Source organism: Podarcis cretensis, assembly GCF_951804945.1.
Source record: "Podarcis cretensis genome assembly, chromosome: 6".
In the NCBI taxonomy this organism is placed as follows: domain Eukaryota; kingdom Metazoa; phylum Chordata; class Lepidosauria; order Squamata; family Lacertidae; genus Podarcis; species Podarcis cretensis.
This window is the reverse complement of record NC_137175.1, coordinates 49342253-49369285: the sequence shown is the minus strand read 5'-3', so window position 1 is coordinate 49369285 and position 27033 is coordinate 49342253. Positions and strand designations below refer to the sequence as shown.

The 27033-nt window shown below is 45.6% G+C and overlaps 1 protein-coding gene across 4 annotated transcripts in view; it reads right to left on the bottom strand.

The window, feature by feature from the left end:
- Nucleotides 1-27033, bottom strand: part of CELSR2 (cadherin EGF LAG seven-pass G-type receptor 2) — a 112296-nt gene that overhangs the window by 51562 nt on the left and 33701 nt on the right. For all 4 annotated transcript variants that reach the window (XM_079980211.1, XM_079980213.1, XM_079980212.1 and 1 more), the window contains exons 2-3: nucleotides 20569-21213; nucleotides 5319-5541 (exon numbers count right to left, since the gene is read on the bottom strand). In XM_079980211.1, the coding sequence (XP_079836337.1) occupies nucleotides 5319-5541; nucleotides 20569-21213 (868 nt within the window). The remainder of the gene's footprint in view (nucleotides 1-5318; nucleotides 5542-20568; nucleotides 21214-27033) is intronic.

The window sequence follows — 27033 nt, the reverse complement described above, 5'->3', positions numbered from 1 at the left end:
CTGATCAGCAGCCAGAGCAGTGCCTTCTGCACAGGTATAATATGATGCAGCATTCTAGATCAGGCTTCCTCAACCTCAGCCCTCCAGATGTTTTTGGCCTACAACACCCATGATCCCTAGCTAGCAGGACCAGTGGTCAGGGATGGTGGGAACTGTAGTCTGGAGGGCTGAGGTTGAGGAAGCCTGATCTAGATCATTCCCAAGAAAAGCTCCACACAGAGCACATCGCAGTAGTCCAATTGTGAGGTAACCAATTCATGAATCTCAGTGGCCAGGAAAAGGATGCCGTTGGTGTACCAACCTCTGCTGACAACAGCTGTTCCTCACCACAGAGGTTACCTGAGCCTCAAGTGACAAAGATGGATCTAGGAATGGCCCCCATGTATGTGTCTGTTCCTTCAGAAGGAGTGCACTCCTCTCAAGAACCGATGAATTCCCCAACTCCTGGAACTGAGAACCACTCGCCCACAGTCTCTATCTTACTCTTGTCCAGACCACCAATGCATCCAGGCACTGGTTCAAAAAAGTCAGGGGCTCTCCTGCTTCAGAAGCAAGAAGGAAGTATAGCTGGATGTCAACAGCATCCTGATGACACTATGCCTCAAATCACCTGATGCTGCTCCCAGTGACTTCCTATGGAAAAGGTTTGGTTCTCCGTTCAGTGTAAGTAAGTTATTTGTTGTGTAATTATTTTGTAATCACTGGAATTATTTTTGCTATAATATTGTACAATACAGCTTCTTCATCTTCTTTTTCCTCCCATTCTAATAAACAATTAGCACTAATTGCATATTAGCATGGGAGGGGGGAAAGAAAAGAAGAAGGAGCAGCACCATACCATGTCTCACAGAAGCCACAAATAATTGGGCTGTAGGAGGTGATAATAACAATCAGGTGGAGGATATTCCATCTTTGTCTCTCGCAAAATGGAAAGATATTTTTCTTCCTGAGATTAAACCTCTGGAGCAAAGTACTAAGCAGAAATTAGAAGTTTCTGATTAAAAAAATAAATCAAAAGATCATGCGACCAATACTGAATCTAAAATAGATGCAACCAGTGCTTTTTTTTTTCCCTAAAAAAAATGTTTAGGGGAGCTCTCATTTTCCTACTCATATTGAAATACTGCCCCTCAATGAAGACAATCTTAGATCCACAAAATGTTTAGGGGTATGCGTCCCCCTGTGTCCCCCCAGAAAAAAAAACACTGGATGCAACAGAACAAGGCTGGCATCCAATGTTGCAAAGAATCAGAATAGTGGGGAAGGTGTATGTTTAGGACAAAAAATTAAAGTTAAGAGTAAACCATTATTAAAATTTCTGAGCAAGGTGAAGAGTTGGAGAATAAGCACTGCAAGGATGAGTCCTTTGTTGATTTTAATTACAGTGGTACCTTAGGTTACAGACGCTTCAGGTTACAGACTCCGCTAACCCAGAAATAGTATCTCGGGTTAAGAACTTTGCTTCAGGATGAGAACAGAAATCACACAGCGGCAGCGGGAGGCCCCATTAGCTAAAGTGGTACCTCAGGTTAAGAACAGTTTCAGGTTAAGAACGGACCTCCGGAACGAATTAAGTTCTTAAGCCGAGGTACCACTGTACTTATTGGGTGGAATTTAATGTCACACCCCATAAACAAATGTGAGACACTTTCATATTGTTGCTCACAAGCTTTGGATTTGCATTCTGTCTACACTCTGGAGCTAGCTTATCTGAAAGCACATTCCAAGGTCAGTTTCAGTGAGGTCAACACATAGTCTGAACACAAGCAGTGTACCTCTTCAAATAATAATAATAATAATAATAATAATAATAATAGCAGCAGCCTTGGTTACTATCCTTCCCTGCTTACACAACAGAAGTCACATAAGCAATGGCTACCTCACCCAAATCCTTGGCTTTTCAAAAAGATAGGAGGTGGAAGTATATAGGTGGGTAATATATCTATCTATCATCTATCTATCTATCTATCTATCATCTATCTATCTTTCTATCTATCTATCTATCTATCTATCATCTATCTATCTATCTATCTATCATCTATCTCTTTGCCTCCCTTGCTTCTGGCTCTACCCACGTCACCTCCTGAGACGCTGAAGAGAAGCAAGAGCATGGAGGTGAACAAGGAGGCCTCTCTTCAGCCCCTTCAGCCTCTGTCCAAGAGATGCCTTCATAAGGGCTCTGACTGCAACTTTAAGGAAGAGCTGGATAGCTCAGTTGGTTAGCATGTGGTGCTGACCACGCCAAGGTTGCAGGTTCGGGACAGCTGCATATCCCTGCATTGCAGGGGGCTGAACTAGGGTTCATGATGGCTTGCCTGATTATTCTTTACCTTAACCCAAAGCTGGGATAGTTCAGTTGGTAAAGCATGAGACTCAGGACTGTGAGTTGTGTCCAACATTGGGCAAAAGATTACTGAGCACTGCAGAGGGTTGGACTAGATGACCAACTCATGGTCACTTCCAACTTTACAATTCTATGAAAGCCTGTCCTCCCCATGATCTGGGATACATATAGCAAAGGGACAGATGGAGCATTATTGAAAAAAATCTCCTTTTCCATCCTTGTTCATGGCATGCAAAAGAGAACTCTTGCCTGCTTGTTTCTTCTAGATTTGGAAGCCTCAATTATTCTTTTTAAAGAAAAATCCAGCTTGTGCGATTTAATTTTTCTTCATTCAGTAATACCCACATACCACACTGCTGTACAGTAAAAAGGATGGAGGGAAAAACCTTCTGTGTTATTATTTTCAGCTTAGAGGATTCAGAACATCTGGTTCATAATCAAATGGGGAAGTTTTTTTTCTGAGGGAGAAGCCTGGGGCCAGAGGAGACTCTGCTGTCTCCATAGAAAGCAGGTTAATTGTTCCATGCTGGCAGCAGTGAGAATACTGGTATTTTTAGTTGTCAGATGAGAGAAAGAGTGGGAATGTTTTTCTCATTGAGACCTAGCAACTTGAAATTTGAACCTGACTGGAATTGCCCTCACCGGGCAAAACTGAAACATACAACCTGTTTCACCACAGGCTGTTTATTCAAAGAACTGTTTGGCAGAATTCAGACTTGGTGATGGATGGCTTGCCTTGTCAGATATTGTCTGACTTGTTGCCAGAAAACAGACTCTTGAGATTACTTTCCAGCTTCAGCAGATAAATATTAATTAAAGGTACTTTTCAGCTTCAGCAGAGAAATATGAATTACAGGTAGGGTGGGAGCCTTTTAAATTATCAATTTCCCAGAAAAGGAAAATTGTTTTCATGCACACCCAAGAGGAAGGAATCCTCTTTCTACAATGATTAGGAGCTCTGAAGATACCTGGCAGTGGCAGTGGGTCTTCTTACTCTTAGGCTGTGCACACACACTCCCCTTTACTCTGAATCTAGTGCACTCCCACCACTGGTTTGTGAAGCAGTGTCAGACGTATTCCAGACCTATCCTGTAGTTTCTTGAGAAATGCTGCTGTTTGATGCATTTTGCCCTAAACCACCTATACTCTGGAGCTGGAGGAGGAGAGGGCAGAGGGTGAAGAAGGAGCCCTTTCCCCATCCTCTGGGCCCCCTGGGAAACTCAACAACAAACCTATTGTGCCTGGAGATGGGTATGGAGGTTGTGGCTGGGTGGGACGTAGTTGTGGGCAGCCTGAGGAAATGTCATCCATTTTGGACCTGCCCCTGATGGGCGTGCCTGGGGTGGGGGGCTGGGTTGATGTCCAGGGGCTCTTCCCATCGTGGGACTCTTGTGGGTGACCTGGAACTTTGCTTGGAACCTGGGCGATAACCCGGAGGCAGAGAAGGAAAGGTACATCAGACGGGAAATGAATTGTTATTGATTTTTATATATTAGTAACTTTGTATTGTGGACGCAGGTGGCGCTGTGGGTAAAAGCCTCAGTGCCTAGGGCTTGCCGATCGAAAGGTCGGCGGTTCGAATCCCTGCGGCGGGGTGCGCTCCCGTCGTTCGGTCCCAGCGCCTGCCAACCTAGCAGTTCGAAAGCACCCCCGGGTGCAAGTAGATAAATAGGGACCGCTTACAAGCGGGAAGGTAAACGGCGTTTCCATGTGCGGCTCTGGCTCTGGCTTTGGCTTTGGCTCTGGCCAGAGCAGCGATGTCACGCTGGCCACGTGACCTGGAAGTGTCTCCGGACAGTGCTGGCCCCCGGCCTCTTGAGTGAGATGGGCGCACCAACCCCAGAGTCTGTCAAGACTGGCCCTTACGGGCAGGGGTACCTTTACCTTTTACCTTTAACTTTGTATTAATGTAACCCTTTTATATGTAACTCTGCATTTTTGAAATATTTTGTTTATGTTGTCTGTTTCAGGTTTTTTTTGTACACTGATTAGAGGTATTTCTTATATTCTAAGCGGTATAGAAATTAAATAATAATCAATCCAACAACCAGCTCCAATCCCATTTGAAAACATAAGCCATATGAAGACATCCATGCCTCCTCTTCCTACTGGCATGGACAGACAGCTGCAGACTTGGGGACACATCCAGCCATATTGCTATGTGCAATGATGTCAAAATGAGATTTCAAATGCAGCGCGGTGGTGAACAAGCTTGCAGTATTTTAAGCTGCTAATGTACACACAGAGCGAGCATCCACACTTTCACTTTATCTGTATTTTGATCATACTGTGTACTGATTTGTTCCCCAGGTCTGCGAGCTTTTTTCTTTGTTCTGTGATATTCCTTGCAAAAATCTAATCTTACCCACTGAACTGAAGCTCAGTTAAGCAAAATCTCTCTTCAGATTTTCTGTGCTTCTGATAAGAGCTGATTCAGGGGGTAGGACAGGATTTTTGCAAGGCGCAGCCACAGAACAACAATAAAAGCTCTCAGACCCAGAGGAATTAATCGGTACATGGTTCAATCAAAATACAGGTCAAGTAAAAGTGTAGATGAGCCCCCAGTCTTCTTCCCTGGGATTTTCCTGAATACATTTATTTTAGTTTTGCTTTTTTAAAGAAGAAGAAAAAGAAAACTTGCATAGAATAGTGGCAAACAGGGACGCAAATCAGAAAATCCCATTTGAATCTTGCCTCTGCCACGATCTCACTCAGTAGGTGATGTGAGTCAAGTTACTCCCTGTGTAGTTATGCCTACACTATATGACATGTGTGGGTTTCTAAATGTCAAAATAATATATATATATATATATATATATATTAAAATGGTAGCAAGAAATGCAGCAGAGGTGTCCCAATGCCTCCTAATCCAGAGTGCTACAAAGAGCAAAATGATGTTTGGGGGCATGGCAGCTTCTGCCCTGGACTCCGCTCCCCCCCCCCCGGCCCGGCCCCAAAGCCAAGTGCTACTTACGTGAGGGCAATGGTGAAATGGAATCGCTGTCGCAGTCCCTTGAAGGTGAGGAAGGAGTGGGCCGGGAAGCTGCGGGTGCTCATCTGGCAGTAGGGCTTCTCATAGTCTCCTGACAGGCAGTCACACTTGAACCCGCCCACCAGGAGATTGACGCAGGTGCCGCCGTTCTTGCAGACCCCCGGGGTGCAGCGACCCAGGCGGGAGTTCACCTCGCAGTTCTCCCCTGCGGCAGAAGCAGAGAGCAGCCATCAGTAGCTTCAACACAAATATACAGGAGCTTCACCACGCAGGCCCCAACCTTCTCATGGTCAGGAAGGGAAACAGTTCAAAGCAGCTCCAGGCCAACCAACATTGAGGGATGCAGTGCAGGGCCCTCTGGAAGGATGTGCGTTGATGCTCGCAGGCTGCCTACGGACAGACCCTTGCTAGGTAACTCATAAAAAAACTGCTGAAGTGCAAAGTGCTTTAAAACCTTATCTTTATTCATCATCACCAGAACCCCGTGGGATGGATCATTAATATTCCCATTTCACATACTGGGAACTAAGAGACTAAGAGGATAAGTTCCCAAAGGCCAATCAATGCATTTCATGGCTCAGCAGGGATTTGAAGCCGGCCAGTCTCCAGAGGGCCAGTCCACCAAATGCTCCACCAACTTGCAAGATGAGCAGCAGAGGCAGCAGGCAGAGCTGCACAAAGGGGGCAGCAGAAGCATCCAGACAGAAATAAGGAGCAGCAGGGAAGAGACTCAGCGAGAGCATGACCAGGAAGAGTTTAATGGTGTTATCCTACGCAGCACTGAAAGCAGTGGGAATGACTTCTAAGTAAGAATGCTTAGGGTTGCCCTCTAGAGCTGCACTCTTAACTGGACTTGCTATGAAGCAAATCCCACTGAACTTGCTGGGGCTCATTTCTCAGTCAAGATGCTCAGGATTATGCTCTGCATCTGAGCGCATCTCTGGGAAATACATTATCCCTCCTCACCAGCCACTGTTTGCTCCAGAACAGGACTGGCCAAAATATTGATATATCACCCAAAACCGTTTTGAAGTCCATATCATGATATCGGTTTCACAATTTTTGACCTGGCAATATATCGCGAATCATGATGTGGGTGTGTGTGAACTATGCAAAAATCACAATTAAGAAAACTGTGAAGACGTCCAATGCTTCTATCGATTCCTGCAGCCCCTGTTAACTCTGCCAGTTCTGCTCTTCCCTGCCTCCTGCAGGGACAGCGAATCACAAGAGCAAAAATCACAATGCAGGAAAACCATGAAGCCAGCCAATGCCTCTACATGGCTCCATCCTTATTTCAGACATTATGATATATCATACATTGCAATGTTTAGCTGGTGATATATCACAATGTTGTAAACCAGATATCGCCCAGTCCTATTCCAGAAGGAAACGGTCATGGGTTTCCTGATGTCATGTCTGCTAAATGGGAGGGATCCCAAATTTTGGGGGTTCATAGTTAATAAAGCTTTGGGAGGGAGGAAAAGTTTCCCCAAAGACAGACGCTGCAAGAGGCAGCATTTTTTACATAAGGCTGAGGAGAAAGAGAAAACTAAGAGTAGGGATTTGCTAGAAAGTAACTGTGAAATAGGACACATATCACTGAATCACGGTATGTATGATTTTGAAACCTTCAATACAATAAGCTTCTGGTATCACTGGGGTTGTCTAATACAGGCAACTGGGTGTTTAACCGTTCCTTTGGAGATAGGGAAAGAAATATGGTAAGTTGAGGGGTTTGTCCCTATAAGAGGCAATTGCCAAGAACCAGATCAAACCTTTCAACTGCTGGCAATAAAAAATAATCTGAGATGCAACAGCTCTGGTGTTGCAACAAAGATGCTCATGGGCTGATGGGAGATGACAGCCAAACGATCAGCTGGTGTATTCTTTCTTTTTAATTAATTCACCTGTCAAAGCTTTTAATACAGCAATCAGGCAGGGAGGCCCCCCAAAAGCTCAAGGCCATGGTCCTGTCCTCAGATCTGTGGTTCAAATCAGCAAAACAATAGGTATTGGCCTCAGGATGAAGCCATCACAAAATGTGGATGTGTACATCATTCATAGCCCTATTGAGGCATCTATCTTCCTGGTTAAAGCAGCACACAATGGGAAAGTTTGAGAGAAGTGTGCTAGCTCTGCCCCCCACTGCCCTTCACAAGTTGGGGGTGGGGCAACGCACAGGAACACGAAACAAATGGAGCAGGCTCCCCACTGCAGGTGCTTCCCACCTGAACTCAAGGAGGGAGACAGGGCAATGCTAGCACCCCCATCTCCTTCTCCCACCTTCTCTGTGTTGTTAGTGAAGTTTGTTACTCTAATGACAAATGTTAACATGAAATCATAGAATTGTATCATCCAGTCAAACCCCCAGCAATGCAGGAATATGCAGCTGTCCCATATGGGGATCAAACTTGCAACCTTGGCATTATCATCACCATTCTCTAACCTACAGAGCTATCCAGTGCTGACATATTTATTTTGCTATTTTGTTTTACTATTGCATTGATGTCCCAACTTTTCTCCAAGTTAGCAAAAGCAACATACATGGCTCTTCCCACACTCCAATTTTAACACAACAGCCCTGTGAGGTAGGTCAAGCTGAGAGAGACTTGGCTGGCCCAAGGTCACCCAAATAAGAAGAAGAAGAAGAAGAAGAAGAGTTTGGATTTGATATCCCGCTTTATCACTACCCGAAGGTGTCTCAAAGCAGCTAACATTCTCCTTTCCCTTCCTCCCCCACAACAAACACTCTGTGAGGTGAGTGGGGCTGAGAGACTTCAGAGAAGTGTGACTGGCCCAAGGTCACCCAGCAGCTGCATGTGGAGGAGCGGAGACGCGAACCCGGTTCACCAGATTACGAGACTACCGCTCTTAACCATTACACCACACTGGCTCTCTACACCCAAAGAGCTTCACAGCTGAGGGGGATTTGAACTCTGGTCTCCCAGGAAATAATTCAACAGTCAAACCACAACACTATACTCTTTTGCATTTTTTAACTCTTTTCTATAGCCAGAATGGCTAAAATCATACAAGGGCTTGTGAGCCCAAGGGCTGGAGTTCTTTAGGACAGTATCAAAGATCTTAAGAACTAGCTCAGTCAGTAGAGCTTGGAACTCTTAATCTCAGGGTTGTGGGTTCGAGTGCCCTGTTGGGCAAAAGATTCCAGCATTGCAGGGAGTTGGACTAGACGACCCTCACATTCCCTTCCAACTCTACAACTCTATGATTCTTGAAGTTAACAGTTTTGATATCAGTTTATACTTTATCCCAGAGGCTAACCTGAGTTTGGTTGTGGCTGGAACTTATCACTAAAGCAAAATGAAAAATTAGCATACAAATTAGAAGCTCATCTTAACACCATAGCGTAATCTCAGGTACTGTTTCTGGACAGAAATATATAGTCCCTGCCTTTTGACAAAGTGTTCCGTGTGGAAACACATATATATTCACATGCATACATATTATAGGAAGTATTTTTAAATGTTTTATTTTCTTCACCTCCTTTCTTGGGAGCCATTCTTAGGAACGAAAGGGGTTATAAAAATAATTTTATAAATGAAACTGTCCTTTTCTGACCTCACTTTGTCCACAAATTCAGGTTTGGGGCTGAATTTTAAGAGTGTAAACCTTGGACAGCAAGCTGAGTTACCACCGCTCAGTCTAATTTCTCAGAGTTCTGGAAAATCCCGCCTGCTTTGGTGAAAAAGTTGACTAGTCAAAAGGTTTGCAAATGTAGCAGGCTCTGATTGAAAAGAACAAAGATGCCCCACAAGCACGCATGCAGCCTGCTTTGATAATCATGGAAACTGCTTAACAGTGGGATCACATCTTCAAAGACACAATGCTCACTTCCAAATCATGTGTTATTGGAAAGAAAACCCTCTTCCCCTGTGTTGCTGGCAATAAAGAGGACTGATATATTAGGCAGCTTCTTATTTTAATGTGGTTTACACTCATTTCCAGGTTCCCAGGGCAAGGGGTGGTTTGGAGATACTGCAGGAGACCATGGGGTTAAAAAGCAAGGCCTGGCAGCAGAAGAGGGCAAAAGCTGAAATTAGAAGGGGACAGACTTTCATGGTATAGTGCCAAGCAAGCCAAGCTTATAATTTGCAAACCACAAATCTTAAAAAGGTTTTTCCCAAGAGTGTGTGGAAGAGGAGGAGGAATCAGAAGATTCTGCACATAGATAGCAGGCATTGATACTTTTGTATTCATTGATTTGCCAGTGCCACATAAGCCATAACAGTAACCACAATTCAGATTAGTCTGTATAGATTAAGCCACTTTGCATATCTTTGTTTAATTTGCATAGTTCATTCTGCTTCTACAAGCGGAGGTGGGGGAACAGGCAGCTGAGCCTGGCACCAAAGCCTCATAACCTGTAGAGGAAATCTGAATTTGAGCCCCCTCCTCCAGCTTCTGGGATTTCATTAGGCATTGCCCACACACTGTCAAGCCTAGCTATGTAGCCATAAGGGCTGAAACCCTCCCCCCACTTTTTCTTCTAAGTAAGGTTAAGTTCCTCCCCCCCCCCCGGCCCCAAATGCTGAATAGTGTGGCATCGCAAAATAGACTCAGCTCCACCACTTCCTAAATGATAACTTAATTATCATTTCCTATCATCCGCCGATCGAAAGGTTGGCGGTTCGAATCCCTGCAGCGGGGTGCGCTCCCGCTGCTCGGTCCCAGCGCCTGCCAACCTAGCAGTTCGAAAGCACCTCCGGGTGCAAGTAGATAAATAGGGACCGCTTACCAGCGGGAAGGTAAACGGCGTTTCCGTGTGCGGCTCTGGCTCGCCAGAGCAGCGATGTCACGCTGGCCATGTGACCCGGAAGTGTCTCCGGACAGCGCTGGCCCCTGGCCTCTTAAGTGAGATGGGCGCACAACCCCAGAGTCTGTCAAGACTGGCCCGTACGGGCAGGGGTACCTTTACCTTTACCTTTACCTATCATCCGCACCCATTGTTCTTTGTCACATCCACAGCTAGTTCTAGAGAGCATTTGTTCTCCCACTCTTCCTTCTTGGATCCTTTTTTTACAATATCTGAAAATTCCAACATGCTTTCTGCTAATCATTTGTTTCTCCTGAGGGTACACCCTTCCCTTCAGCCATCTCTTTAAGTATGATTTGCCTGTTAAGACTCTCTGTAATCTTCAAAGCTTTCTTTTAAATCCCTTCCAGTTTGTCAACATCTCCCTTTCCCTCTCTTTAACTGCTGTGTTCAGACCAGAGAAGACGACTCCAACAAGTGAGGGAGGAATGACGAGAAGCTGGGTTCTTCTGAATGGAGGTTGCCCACTGACTCCCATCGAGAAGGACATGTTTGCACAGGTCTTAAAGTCCTGTGTTTTAGTCTGAGCCTATGCATATATACTTGGCTTTAAGTTCCACTCAGCTGAATGGGGACTTGGGATATATTCCCAAATCAGTGTGCCTAGGATTACATGCTTTAATACGGGTTTGCAATTTAGGCAAGATTCCCAAGAGACATTGTAATACTGCAGTGGTAAGGGAATTCCCATGCCAACATCCCACCTTTTGTCACTAGGCTTCTGTCACACTCCAAAATCCTCTATCAGATGTCATTGGACCAACCTGGGACCATCGTTTGTTTTTTTAATTTATATGTCCAAATTTCCCCTCTATCTGTGATCAGATCCAAAGAAGGACAGAGCTCTTGCATCTTTAACTGATGCATAGAAGAGAGGATTTTGAGTGTTGCAGCTTCTCTCGTTGCTATATTGCAAGCTGTAGCAAACAACTACTGGTATTCCTTTTCCTTAATGCCTGTTAAAGTGAAATGAGCTCTCTCCCCATTGGCCTCTGATCTCTCCTTATCAACTTTCTCTTTTAAAAAGAAAACTTGCATACACACACAAAAAAAACCCCAGTGATGATGCTACTGGTGCAACCCACCTTACATCAGGGTGCAACCCACTGTAGGTGGGCCCTTAAGAGGCACTGTAGGCCAATGCCCTTAAGAGAATATATGAGTAAATCAGCGTGATCTGTGGACTACAATGAACTGCTTCAATCTTATCTTGGCTTATTAAGTCAAAGCATGCGTGAGCCTTTTGCTTGTTTGTGAAGCCTCTTCACCTCACCCTTCATGTGCATTACAATTAATACAGGAAGCCTCTAATTAATCATAGTTTCCCATTTTGTTCAAAGTGGAGAACTAGGGTTAGAGTATCAAGCTATTATATTAAAATAACTTTACACCGTGGTATAATATCCAAATTTGCTGTGAAGCTGGTAAACCACAGTATCCCTGTTTGGATGAAATAGGAAACTGCGGTTAATTAAACACTTCCAGGTTTAATCTGCCCTCCTGCCAAAGGGAGGAGCAAAGAAGCTGCTTGCATAAGCAAGGATCTTGTGCACATCTGAGCTTAATAAACTGAGATAAGATCATCCAAACATTGCTGAGGGTGAGTGCAGTGCTATCTACAGTTAGTGATGAATTACCAATTTGGGAGTGGTCACAGGAACCCAGCTTCATTATGCACACACTATGGAGCAGAGCTTTCAAAATTCATTGCATTGTTTCAGAGATTGGCAAGTTCCATGCCTTTGTTGAAGAAGCTACACACCTCACCTGGGTTGGGCAAAGAGAGCAAATGTTCCACCCAAACACTGGGAGACCTGCAAATGTATCTTCTATGGCTGCAGTACGTCCAGAGACGCACAGCATGTACATAATGAATAATTTTGGCTGAGATCTAGAAAATGCAGTATCATCACTTGGTCCTGACGAAATCACTGGAACATACTCATGCGTACATGCGCTCAGGCCTCCAGATAAAAGTTATGAAATCTCCTTGAAGCGCAAAATGAACAGGAAGCACCTGAAGTGGAAGCAAGCCTTAAAGGGAGTTTCTAGGAGCTCTTCTGAAGGTTTCTGGTTATGTGATGCAATCTTGTTGCTGGTCTGCAAAACTCCAGGCTGGCTTGCGGGGATAATTTAATAGAAACTTGGAGATCCTGCTGTATCATCCCAAAGGCACATTGTTAAGCTGCATGGGCATTTTGCAAGAAAGGAAGGGGTCAAATTGCTGCCTAGGAAAAAGAAAAGGAGTTGCTACAAAAATCTACACTAAGTGGAGCAACAGCTTGCGGTCATGTTAAAGGAGAGGGATCAGCAACTGGAGGCCTCCTGGCCAAATCCAGTCCTACAAGGTATATTAACTGGCCCCCTTGTTGCTACCTGAGATGCAAAGAAAGTGTGTGGAGGACAGGGTTTACAACATTACTTGTAGATCTGCTCTCCACCCTCCCTCCCGAATGCTGTTTTTGCAAGTAATAAACATGACTTTTTATCAAAAGAAGCATTTGCTGCAAAAAGGAGCTAAGCTGGGAAAGTTCCCCCCAGTAGTGCGTGGCTAAAGGCAGCAGTGCTACAAACCTCTCCAATGCCAGGCATCAAAGACTTGTGCATAGGGATTCAGGAGTCATGGTGACTACCAGAGAGGACAACCTCTGACATTACCTTGTCCGTGGTGGCTAGTTACCCCTGAAGTGAGGCTGAAAAAGCCCATCCAAGTTGCTCACACCTCTTCCTGCCGCTTACCTGCAGCAATAATTTAGAAGCCCCCTTTTTTTGAAGCATTAGTTAAAAGATTTCTCATGCAATGTACGTGCTTCTGAGATGATATTCTGTGCCCTTTTCTTCATGTTATATACAGGAAACCAAAGCATGGAAAAGAGACAGAGCATGGGCACAGAGATCTCCCTGCTATTAATACACTCCAGCCAAAGCAAGAAGCAGACGCTTGTTGGAATCATAGAAGCCACAGGACTTGAGCCAAATATACACTTTGGCAACAGAGTTAGTCTGTAGTAAGGGCCAAAGTGAAGGTGGCCATGTGCCCTGATTCAGTTTGAAGTCTTCTCTTCTCCAAAGCAATTTAAACATTTAAAAAAAAATAAAAATAAACATAATTAGAGAGAGCAAGAGCTTTTAAGATGCCCATCAAAACTCAGCACCTGGACAGCAGACTGGGGAAGGCACAAAGGTCACCAGGGCCTAATCTTCTTCACTATGATGAGATATCCTACATTTCTATTAAATTGTAGTAAATTTTTCTATATTTGCATCTATACAAATTATATGCAGGTATGCACCCTCTTTTGTCTTTGGGATGGGATAATGCATTTCTTTTTTTGGAGATGCATACCCACCCCAGCCAAACTTCAACGAAGCACAAAATGCATGATTGCAATTCATGTACTTTGTTCTAGCCCCGGGAGAGCCTGATCAGAAGCAAAACTGCAGTACATAGGAAAGGAGTTGATCTTTTCTCTCAAATACACTTAGCCTGCACCATGGCCCCACTGAAAATCATCTGGCAAAGCTGCCACTCAGCCTAGGAACGGAAGCTGCGACTGGCAACAAGCAATTTTTACTAACAGGGTGGATCACTTCAGGGACACTCACAAGCTTTTGGTGAGATGCCTTAGCAAAAAAGGCGGTACATAAATGCAATAAGCAGGTTAATAAGATTACCATTGCCCTTGGCTGCAGAACATCTGAAGGGAAGCTTTAAAATGTCTGGTGTTTCGTTGTGTTGGTTTTTTTTTATACTCTGCTGGAAGCCTCCCAGAGTGGCTGGGGCAGCCCAGCCAGATGGGCAGGGTACAAGTAAAATAATAATAATATTACTACAAGGTTTTGGAAACTCTGTGTTGCATCACTGCTTGTCATAGAAAGTGCTGGGACTGTCCGAGGTACAATTGGTACAGGACATTTTAACTTCACTGTACCTCCCCCAAACCCCACCCACTCCAAAAGCCTCCAGAGTAAAGGCATGACTACACTTCCTTCCCTTTCATAGGGCTCATTCTTCTGTCGCATCCCATTCTCTAATCAAAGCTTTTCCTTTCTCTGCTCTGCCCCTCCCCCTACTCCCCCAGCCCCTTCCTCACACCCTTGACAAGCATCTCCTCCCCCCCCCCATCTCCAACCCTGTAAGGGTTTTCTGAATAGAAGATTTATTCCCAGCCTCTTTCTGGTTCCCTCACCCTAGTGACCAGCTTTGGTTGCCAAGGAAACCAACCTTCTCCCACAGCGCCCCTCCCCAATCTTGAGCAGACAAAGCCCCTGTTCCCCCTCCCCCCCCCAACGCTGTCTGCCTCCCTCTCCCCCCTCCACCTGCAGAGGGAGAGTCAGCATCAATGCAAGGAACAACCATAGCAGAAATAAAGAGCAACATCAGGGAATGGTGGTTGGGGGCGTGCGGCCATCCAATGAGAATCCCAGTTCCCTCTCTGCCCGGCCAATCTATTCAGGGTCCTTCATACACATTGGGCAGAGAAACATCACCCCTACTGGGCGTTTGCATGGACAAGGGAATTTGCCTTTCCTGGAGACCCTTCAGGAACAAGAGATTCTTTTGGGAAAGAATTTAACTAGCCTCTCTATGGAGAGCCCATCTCCCTGGGCCCTTGATGTCATGCTGGCTTTTAGAGGAAAGGCTCAGTGGTGGGGCGTCTGCTGTGCATGCAGAAGGTCCCAGGCTGTCCAGGTAGGGCTGGGAGAGAACCTGCCTGAGTCCTGAAGAGCCCCTGCCAGTCAGTGCAGACAACACTGAGTTAGACGGACCAATGGTTTATGACAAGGCAACGCTTTAATTGTTGGTGTCCAGCTTGTAATTTCTTCTAAATTCTTTGGGTACATATCTCCTCCGAATAGAACACTTTGGTTCTGTCCCACCTATGGTGGCCCTTCATGATTCTCCTCACAAACTTCAGACATGGGATGACAGTGAATAGCCCAAGGTCACCCAGGGAGCTTCACAGAGGAGCGCCAATTTTAACCCTGGTCTCCTGCATCCTAGTCCATTCAATATCCCTCCACATTCTGGAAAGAAGGAAAAGAAGTGGGAAAAGGTGGGGTGGGGTGAATCTTTTTCCATAGGCCTGAAAGTTGGGGGGGAGGGGAGACCTTGTTAACTGTGTGGCATTTAAGACTACATAAACAATTCCGGCTCCAAACCAAGCTGGAAGCTATCGCCATGTAAATTATTGGGGATTACTTCTAAGTAACGCATGGTTATTGTGACATTAATCCACGCTAGCAATTGTGATGGCAGAGACCCCTTCTAAACCAAGGTGAGACACTTTTCAGTTTAGTTAACCACTGAGCACTTACAAAACTGCAATGCTTATGCAAGGGAGATTGGAAAGAAAACCACAACAACTTGGCCCTGACCATGTGACCTTATTAGCCCCTTTGGCCATAGGCTCCCTAACCAGGTCCAGGGACTACCAGCCACCACTGCTCAGGGACAAAAGGAAATGGGTTGAGGAGCTTTGGTTTGTAACACAGGAAGCAGGGATCATGCCCTGTTGCTCTGATCAGCATGGGCAATAACACTGGATTCCATTACGTTACATGCATTTTCAGTGTGGCTAATACTACAACTATTTTTGCATAATGATTCTCCACAATAAATAGAGAAACCTGCCCCAACCTGGTACCCTGCAGATGCTGCCAGCCAGCCATGTTGGCTGGGGCTGGAGGTGGGTTGTAGTCAGAAACATCTGGATGACACCAGTTTGGGGAAGACTCAAATAGAATGAGGGCAGCAGGTGGCTGCTATTAAGACCCTGGGGACCTAAAAGTGAGTTCTGGTTAACATTAGTTGCAATGGCATTCTGTGGAATATATTGCTCAGCGGGATGTTAACAGGAACTCAGTCCTCTAGTCACACCAGCTACTATCCTTTCGTGCTACTAATAACTCCTGGTTAACTTATCTGATACTTTTCATCCCATGGGGGATAGTATACAGGTGCTTATAACTTTTCGCTTATGGGGAGAAAAGCAGCCAGGGTGAGATTTCAAACAAGAAAATGGACAGAAAGGAAAGGGTCAAACAGGCCGCCACCACTACTGTTTTCAGCTTCTCTGGTTGGTTTTGGTTTTTGGAACCAAGATTGGGGGAAGTTGATGACAGCGTACCGTTCCTAGTTTTACGCAGACAACTGCTGCTGTGTAGGTGTCAAGAGAGCAAGAGATAAAGACGTGATCTAGAGGGCATACTTTAATGCATCAACTCTAACTGTTGAAAAAGAAATGCAAACATTTCACCACGTGCAGGTATACAAAGCAACAACAATAATAAAAGAAAGATTTTTCCAACTCTGTTTCATAGCTGGGGGGCAAGTGGACTTGGCTGCATTCAGAACAAAAGCGTTTAAGCTGCTCATCCTTATGCCAGATGCAAAAGCTACGTCTGTCCTTGAACATGAGGGAATGATATATATATCATCTGTATTTATTTTATTTATGCTTTGTTGAATTAATGTAGTGGTATTACTAAATATGCATCTAAGATTTATTTCCATAATCGAGATTAAGGATGGAATTCAGCATCGCACTATGATTAATGTTCCGTCTGCACAAGAACCTATGCTTTCTAGACAGAATGACCCCCCTCTCCTCCCTGAATGCTGCTCTGGGGTTTCTCCTGACCCCTCCCCTCAAGCCAATTTTGGGGGTGCAAACAGGACAGGGGGCATTGTGCAAGCGGGAGTGCTTGTGCTGTGTTTCTGCTGCAGTGGCTCTTTAGGTGAATCCTGCCCATATAAGTTTCTCAGCCTTGTTATTCAAAGTCAACATTCCAAATCAGCCCCTCACCCCGCCCCAACCAGCCCATCTACCTTGCTGTTAGGGTGGGATAGTGCATTTATTTAATTGAAGGATTCCAATTCCTAGAGGTGGTTTAAATAAACAGAACAAGTTAATAATCAACAGTAAACAAAACACATGTTTCCTTGTGGCCTGGAACGTGAAGATGGAAAAAGTAATGGACAGCAGGCAAGCTTCACTTCCTCCAGTGGTGAGAACCGCTAAGCAGATGGTCAGGCCCAAATCCCAGTCAAGGCAAAGGGTGGCACAGAATTTGGAGGCCTTTCAAAAAAAGCAGATCAGATCATCCCAGAGAAATGATGCAAGACCTGACTCTTCCAACTCTATGATTCTATGATTCTATGACTGGACAGAGACTCTGAGAAGAAGCCTGCAAGGATCCCAGGGAAGGCCAAGCAATTTGAGTGGGTGGGCCAGATGATCTGTAGGAGAAGGCGTGGGAGAAGATTTCACTCTAGGCGATTAGCACAGACTTGGAGGTGGACATGGGATTTTTAGACACACATCATGCAGAGGATTAGCGCCAAAGCTGGGGTTTCTATTGGTGCTGGGGACCTAGCCAACCTCGCAGCAGTAACTCTCCTTCCCTTTCTGCTGCATTCTTCATAGTTGTGGGTGCAACAACCACAACCACACACACACACATACACACACACGCACACTGCAAGTTGTGAACCAAATCCTTCCTGTTTGACTTGCAAAATAAACATACCACGGCATAGAATCAAGCTGATCACTTGACATTGGTACTTGAGAATTTAGGCTGTGTTCATATCCTTGGGCTAATCCAATGGCAGGCAGCAGGCCACCAAAGTCACACAGACGTCCTCTTTGTGGCATGGGAGGGGGCACCTGTAGTACCAGAAACCCCTTTCCTGGATCACCGCTTGCAGCAACAGATCCAAAACAATGCACCTCCCTGTCTCCAATATTTTCAGCTAGGCTTTGCCCTCAGACCTCTAAGGCTCCTGCTATGCGGAGCCATGTAAAAAGATGCTCTCTTCCCCCTTTCTGCCTTCACGGCATCAGTGGCAGACCTTGGAGTCTCCAATTTCAGCGGAACCCTGTGCAATGCCAAAATTAGATGCCCACCCACTGCTTCTCATGCTCCATTCTAAATCATAGTTGTAGTGTGCCCTGCAGCGCCCTTGAGGCTTGGCACCCAGTGAGACCGAACTGGTCACACTCCCCTAAATCTGCCTCTGAGGGCATGGAAGCAGAAGAGGACCACTGCAACTGCAGGTAGGAAGAGAGGCGATCCATCTCTTGTGAGCCTCCCCACTCCTGGCAAAAATCCCACCCCCAGCACCCACACACTGCACTTTGGGGGGAAAGGCCAGATGGCAATCGAAGTCCTAGCTGGAGAAGGGTTGGCTTAATTTCCCCATGTGCTGTAGCCCCAATAGAAAGTGTGTGGGGGGGGTGGATTACATTTGGTAGTTCCCTGATGTGGCATGAAGTTAATTTTGTATATACAGTGGTACCTCGGGTTACATACGCTTCAGGTTACATACGCTTCAGCTTACAGACTCCACTAACCCAGAAATATTACCTCAGGTTAAGAACTTTGCTTCAGGATGAGAACAGAAATCGTGCAGCGGCAGTGGGAGGCCCCATTAGCTAATGTGGTGCTTCAGGATAAGAACAGTTTCAGGTTAAGAACGGACCTCCAGAACGAATTAAGTACTTAACCCGAGGTACCACTGTATTATAGACTAAGATACATTATAGACTGGAGGCAGGCAGGCCCATTTCTTAAACAGACTACGGTATTTAACTGGGAGAAGCTGCTATACCAATAGGTAATGGGAATCACAAGTTCTGAGCATACCAAGCATGCCAGCCAAGTGACCGAGAGGCACACACAGACAGGCACACACATGCACACCCACACAAGACTCGTTTCCTATTGCTTTTATCTCTCAGCAATATGCAAGGGGTCAGGAGAGGAGAACTGCTCATTGTCTGTACTGGGAAAGCTATCGGGGAATCTGTAGCCAGCCTGCCATTGTCCAGCCCTTTGTGCAAAGAAATCCGGCTGAACTGGGGCACAAACAAGGGGCCATTCATATCCCGGCCGCTGCATCTGTTGTATCACAAACACAACAGAGCAGCAGGAATGCAAATAGGAGCGACACCCCGGGGCCAAGGCAGGCCCCCACTATGTTAAGCAGGCCGGCCCCAGAAAAGAAAAGGTCCATCCCTGCTAGCATTACGCCATCACGGAGAGGTCATCTTCCTGTGATCTAAAGCAGAGAACCATCTCAGGGAAACTTGCTGCCCTCCCCAACCCCAAAATGTGTTCCTAATATAGCCCAGCTCCAGACAACAAATAGTGTGGGTATCGCTTTTGCCTCTCTCATTAACTGCCCTTCAGAGAAACATATCTGCTCCCAAGCAAAGTGCAGTAAGGCAATGGACTCCGCAAAAATCAGTGCATATAAAGAGAGAAAAGCAAAGGGAGATTTCTTTGAGTTCTACCATTCCACATAAGCACACACAATTCAGCAGGGGCAGAAGTCAGCATCTCTACTTGGGTGTTAGAGCTGCAAAGGCAGGTTTGAAAACTTAGGTCCAATACCTGGTGAGATCTTAGGAGCCAGGAGTCAGGGGAGGTGAGGTTGAGTGGCATCAATAGTGGCCAGGAGATGAAGGGAGTGCTCCCATTACTGCCTTAGAAGTTGGTTTCTGTTTCATTTTCTGGTATGTTTCACACAGCTCTTTCCTGCCAGCTGTTCACATGAGCACAGCTTAAATTCGTTCCTGTTTGTGTATGCTACACAGGTGTCGGCACGCCATCAACAGGCGAGGGATGTCTTTTCCCTATGCAAACGTTTTCTCACTTTGCCTAAAGTCTAATTAAAACATCTCAAGGGCTCCTATCAGTGTGAAGCTGGCATCAAAGAGAAATAACTTATAACAAAGCGCAGGATAATAAAGCATTTTGAATAACGTGGGTCGTGTGAACACACATTAAAAACCTGAAAAGCAGTGAGCGCTCAGTAAACAGGAGTGTGAACCCAGCCCCTAGCACTTAAGAGGAATAGAATAAGCTACACAATGCTATTAAAGAGCTGCAGCAGGGCTCAATTTACTAAACTGACATAGTCTGAAAAATCCAAGTTTTCTAAGAGCAGAATTTAAGTTACAGTCATACCTCAGGTTGAAGTAGCTTCGGGCTAAATATTTTTGGGTTGCGCTCCACGGCAACCCGGAAGTAACAGAGCGCGTTACTTCCGGGTTTCGACGCTCGTGCATGCGCAGACACCCAAAATGACATCACGCGCATGCACAGAAGCGGTGAATCGCGACCCGCGCACGCGCAGACACACAGACGCAAGTTGCGTTTGCTTCAACATGCGAATGGGGCTCCGAAACGGATCCCGTTCACATCCAGAGGTACCACTGTACTGTGGTTCTGATCTTTCCTTTTCTTACACAAAAAAGAAAGAAAATAAATAAATAAGCAGAGAACAGAAGGAAAAACCAGAAGGTGAAAGAGAAAAGGAAGCAATAAATTGTGTGATGGGACGGATTGTTTATACTGCATGAGAAAAGTACAGCCAACACTCACCTGTGTAGCCCTCTTGGCACTCGCAGGTATATCCTCCCTCGCGGCTCCGGCAGTGCCCGTTGCTACCACAGGGGTTGGAATAGCAGAGGTCAATCTCGGTCTCACAGTAGTCGCCGGTGAAGCCAAGCGGGCAGCGGCAGCGAAGGCCGTTGACTGGGTGGATGGGACGGAAAAGAATGGTGTCAGAGGCAATGAAGGGCGCCGAGCTGTCAAACTTTAGCACCGAGACGCAGCGCATGTAATTCTCGCAGGGCTCCCGCAGGCAAATGTTGTCATCAAAGGGCAGGACTCGTTGCTCCGAGATGGCGGCCAGGAGTGTGCGGTTGAGGTACAGCCGCTCCTGCAGGTCCTCGGAGGGGATGTAGCGCCCGCCGTGGGCCCCGTCCGGCAGCAGCACGGAGAGGCTGACATTAAGGATTTGGGTAGCCTGCACATCCGTGTCATTCTGGATGTTGAAAAGGACGACGTGGTCGCGGGAAGCAGACAGCACGGCTGCCACCCCTTCCAGGAAGAGGGCCAGCAGCGGGGAGAGGAAGCGCTCCTGCGACATGTTTTCCAACCGCAGAGTGATGCTGTTGGTCAGCATCTCGTCGGTGATGATGGTCACCTGGAGAGTGCACTGGGCTGCCACACTGTGGATCCCATCTGTAGGAAAGCGAGAAGAGGAAAGAGTTAATGCTGCTTGTTCAGCACAGAGGAAGGTGCAGAGGGTTCAAGCAGAGAAACCAGTTCGTGCCATGTGACAGGAGTAGAGACAGAGGAGTTCTGGCACTCACCATTGCCAAAACAAAGAGCACAACACAGACTGCTCTGCTCCTTCTGTATAGGATAAGTCTCATGGCTTCAACCTGGCTACTGTGGTCCATCAAGGAATTGGTTCTACCCTCATCAGCAAGGAAGAGGAAGAGACCAATGTCTGGATGGCCACTGGAGACCAAGGGTGGACTTCAACATAGCGCTAAGGAGACTGCTCTGTTCTCAATGAAAGCATTTTTGCAATTTCTCCTTCCACAGCACACTGTTGGGGGGGGGTGTCTCCCAACCCCCTGGAGGCCATGGGGTGCTGCATAGGGGGAGGCTTTGAGGACCCTCCCAACTTTATGTTTCTATGATCCAATTTATGTTTCTATGATCCAATTTAGTTTTTTCTACACTGGCTTATAGTCTGTTTATTTCTGGGTGCAACCTAATGCGCTACGGGTTGTTGTGTTTGTTTGTTTGTTTGTTTTTTAAAAACACCAGTAAAGCCTTAAAGAGATCAAGATCAGGATATTTGAAAAGCCGCCTCCTTTCATCTGTCCATTACATTCACCTGAACAGCGGCCTGGAGGAATATTTTCAGCCCCTTAAGGAATTCAAGGACTGCCTGCATTTTCCTTTCTAGCTATCACTACCTGATAACTACCAGTGTCAGATCAGGCACCCGTTAACTACATTCAGGGGCATTTCAGGCATGGCCAAATCGCATGCATGCCATCTTGGGTTTCATCATGGAAGAAAAGCAGAATGTAAATATAATAAAAAAACAATCTAGATTCTTAGGACGGAAATGACATTTCAAAGAGACCTCGAGCTCACGGAGTTTGCATATTACTTTCTCCCCTCTTACAGAAGATGTCCAGTTACAATGCCACTATCTGTTTCATTTATTTCTTACATTTATGAGATGCCTCATAAAATAAATTATCTAGGTGTCATATAGCATAAAAAGGAAACACAATAAAAACATACTACAGTGAAACCACAGACACAACCAGAGGGGAGACATACAAATATAAAACCAGCCAGTATGTACTGCATATAAATATACAAAACCAGCATGATAGGATATACTATACAAGACAGAACTAAAACAGCCAACAAATAAATACACTAAAACCACCATCCATACTGTAAGGATGTAAATCCAGATCTTAAAAGACCTAGGAGAACAGAAAAGCCTTAACTTTGTGCCAAAAAGACAACAATGTGGGTGCCAGCCAAGCTTCCCAACAGAAAGCATCCCATCTGTGGGAGAACCATCACCAAAAAAGCTCTCTTTTTGCAAGAGAATGCAGCAGAATCAGATGGTTTTTCCTGAGGTAATACGAGTCAACTGTTCTACTCCAGACTGCCATTTTGGGTGGGACAGACCTTGTAATATTGAATTGTTTCCCCATATACCGAGTTTCTTGCAAATAAAAACCAAACCTTTGAATCCCCTGCCGATAGAGGAAAACCACTACTATACCATCCCTGATAAGTTATTTTATTTTTTAAAGGAAAGCACTCAAAAATGTCAGGACTCCCTCAAGTCTGTTCCACCACCTCAGGACTCCTCCAGCTCATTATCACCTCATTTGGCTGCATGTGCAGACCAGGACCAAATATGATGTGTGATGTGATCCCATCACACTTTTGTGCTTCATTGTCTGCTGCTGGTAGTGGAAAGAGAGAAAGCAATAATGTAATGTCACACATAATGTTGTGCCTGATCTTACAAGGGAGCAAGACACATTTTGCATCCGCTTCTACCCTCAGAGGCACTTCACCTGTTCCAAACAGGGAAGGTGACAAACAAGCTTTTACCCTGGGATTCTTCTGTAGGTGTTGGAAGGGCAACAAATATCCGAAAACATCCAGGAAACAGGGCTTTGCCCAAAAAGCAGAGCAGAATTTATTTTGAAGCGAGTTCCCAGAAGCCCCAAGCAGCCATTCCTCTCAGGAGCATGTTGTGACATATTTTTACACAAATGAATACTTGTCTAAAATTATTAAACATGTGGCGCCATCTTTTTGAGAGGAACATTCGAGAAATGCCGATAGGCAGAAATGTGGGGGCCCACCTTTAGTCGTAACGCAGCATGAGGCAACTCTCAGAAAACCAGCATAAAAAAATCAAAATACGCCAAACTATCCAAGAAGTCCTTTCTAATTATTGCAGTCAGTATTTACTGTTTGCAACCGCACTGGGCTAGATGTGACATTGCAGTAAATTATGTCTGCGAGCAGATATCGTCTCCCACTCCTCCCATCCCTTTAAAGACCCTCTTCGCTCCACAATTCCTGATGTTGTGACCTGCTTCCATTATCCAACTGCCATCTCATTAATGAAACTCCTCCTGCTAGAGGAGCCGAGGGCCCCCTCCCCTCTGCAAGAGGTCAGAGTCATTAACAGGGCACTGAGGTGAGGAGCAGAGGTTTTCTCTCAGAGCTTCTCTGCCGAGAGGAAAGATCTAGGCATGGTTTCTCCATTCATGGCTAGAACCTTCTTAACTTGTCCTGAAAGATCTGCTTTTAAAGTCAAGTCAAGTTTCAGACCCACCTGAGGATCAGAAATGGCCTTGGCCATGCATCTGCATAAATTTTTACTGGGTGGATAGAGTGAGCGTTTATCCACACTTCCTCATTTCCCTGGGGAAAACCACTCTTTAGCACTCAATCGGAGCAAACAGCAATCGGGTTTTCCGGGGATTGCTGTTTGTTCCGATTTAGAGCTAAAGAATGGTTCTCCCTGCGAAAGGAGAGAGGCAAGGGAGAAATCACTTGGCCTCATGCTTTCTAGCCACAGGGTGAATAGAAGTGTGGATGAGCCCCAAATCTTTCTCCTGAACCTATTGGATGCATTTACATCTATCAATCATAGTCTCCTTCTGAGCCACCTGTCAGTGTTGGGTATTGGGGCCACTGCTTGGCCTGCCCAGTAGTGAGATGGCACAAAACAGTGCTGGGGGTTTACTGCCCCACCTTGCAGGAGATGCCTGTGGAGTGCCACATGGTGCCATCTCATCCCCCATACTTGTTGTTTGCATAAGATCCATAGAGGAGATTATTTCAAGGGTTTGGGGAAGGAATGCTGATGATACTGACTCAGCCACTGCTTTTCTTCTGGGGGGGGGGGATGCAAGGGGATGCATACCCCTAAACATTTTGTTTTGAATCTTTGTACTTTTGCCAATTTACTGTATTTATTTTTCCCAATTTGAACTATAAAATGGTGATTTTCTTGAGTCAAAATGACAGTACCCCTAAACATATTTTAAGGAAAAAAAGCACTGGACTCTACTATGGAATGGTGCAACAGGGGGCTGGATGCAGGCAGCTAAACTGAAACTCACTCCCAACAAGACAGAGCGGTTGGTTGGTGGTCCAGTCTAGGAACCTATTCAACCTATTCTGAACAGGTTCACATTCTCCTCTTGTAGGATTGGGTTTGCATATTTGAATCTCTAATACTAGGTGTATCGAACAGGATACTAATAAAAAGATGCACCATCTCTTCGGAATACAAAAGGATATAAATGGATGACCATTGTAAGATAATCACAGCAAGCTCTGCCTGCACAGACAAAATACTACAGTAAAATATAGTAAAAGTTTTATTATCCTTCTCTGAGAGGGACATGGCTATATCATCCCTCTACTAATGTTTTGTCCTTCTGTGTTCCAGATCCATCTCTAGTGTGAATGAAATCCATATCCCTCCAGTATGTCTAAATAGAAGGGAGTTTGCTGTACTACAGCGGAAAAAGTGGGCTTGTATCTGGGAAACCAAAGGTAGCATTTTGTTACTGATGAGGCTCAATAAAGCACGCAAAAGCTGTGGCCAATGAAAAGCGAGGCATTGAAAATGATGCATCCTTCGTAAGAGTGGAACAGGTAGCCCAGAGCAAACAAAACGGCAGGAAGGATGGTCCTTGTTTCTGTCTCTCCAGTGCTTGGCTCAAGCAAAGGGAAACAAAGGGAGGGGAGAAAAAACAAATGAGCTGCCTGGTCAGGAAGCAGGGGAGGAAACTCAGGCCATCCTGTTGTTAGCCAAAGGGCTGGAGCCACCTGGCAACCACAACTGGGAACTGAAGGTATTCTGTGATACTGCGCTGAACTGGCAAGTCACTAGGTAACAGCATTCCACACACAGAGGTACAACACCACCCTAACCACACACATATAGCTGGGGCCTTTCTCTTTTTTTGCTTATGCAATTTTGTAAAGTGCTAAGCACATAGATGACGTTGGGGGGGGGGGAATAAAACACAAAATAATTATAACAACAATAGCAATGACTACCCACTATCAAATCAAAGACATGGTGAGTACAAGATGGCATAAAGCTGTTTCTCCAGAAGATATACAATTTCAGGACTATCAATTCCCATGCCCAATTAAGCAGTAATGAATGCAACATCTCTCCTCTCTCTCACATACAGATGCCACGGATGGGGGGGGGGGATGTCTCCCATCTCATCTGTTCAATCCATTCCACCTCCTAGCATATGAAACCAAAAGCAAAGATCGCTGGAGACCAGCTGCTTGCCAGAAACAAGGAGAGGAAATGCCCAGGTAAAACCAGGTAGCTACCACTGCTTCCTGCCCTTCAGCAGGTGAGAGAAAAATCAGAATATTGGCCTAGACCCTAGTAGAAAGGCTTCTCCCTCCCTTCTCACTTTCAAAGCAGGATGCAATTGGTCTGTCCAGCCCTCCAGTTTAATCAAATACTGTCAATAATTAACTGCTTTAATCTCAGCTATGGCAGGAATCCACTGGTTGAGTAGATGCCAGGAGCTATAACTATCCCTGGAAACCTGCCTCCCCTGCACACACACTGAAGAATTCCCTTGGGAAAGTGTCTCAACCCCCATCCAGTTTCGATTAAATACACTTCAGTTGTATTTCAGATTTTACTGTGCGTGGCACAAAGAGAAGAGGAGCCCAGAGCAGCGGCTCTCAAAGCCTGGACTAGAGATATAGCGAAGCTGCGGCAGAACTGTGCTGTGGGAAGGGAAACAGTCTCTGCACTGAGCATTCTTTGCAGTGAGCGCTCATGATGTGGGTTTTTTAGATCCAAGAAAATATCCACACCTGAGGCACTTTTGCAGCACAATTCCATACATGTTTACTCAGACGTCCCACTGAGCTCAGTAAGACATGCTCCCAAGTGTCTCACTACAGCACTGTAGCCTGGGGTTAAGATGCTGATCCCATTTCCAGTAGGGTGGTCAGAAGGTAGATGGGGATCTACTGGTAGATGTCTGGGCGATTTGCAGTGGATCAACAAGGACTTCCAACTCTCAGGAGGAATAGCAAAATGACTTTCCCCATCTTAATTACACTGCTGAAATGAAGAAAGAGAATCAGGGATGGACTTTTGTGCGAAAGGACTATGGGATCAGTCCAGCTCTGGTATTGGAAACCATTTTCTAGCACCTCGTTTTGTTTTTTCTAATTTCTGTTTTCGGGGTTTTCTAATTCTAAGTGTTGCCCCTGGCTCTGGTTGGTAGATCTTTGGGTTATAGGAAAACCAGGCGAGCCTGAGGTTTGCCCACCTCTTGCCTAAATTTCTGATCCACAGATGAAAATAATACTACTGCTTTACCTTCGGGGGAGGAAAACCAAGGGTCTTGGAGCCAGAACTTCTAGAAAGGAGGAGAAAGAGAACTTTTTCTGTTAAAAAATGTTTCCAACAAGGAAATGAAGATCTGCAGAACT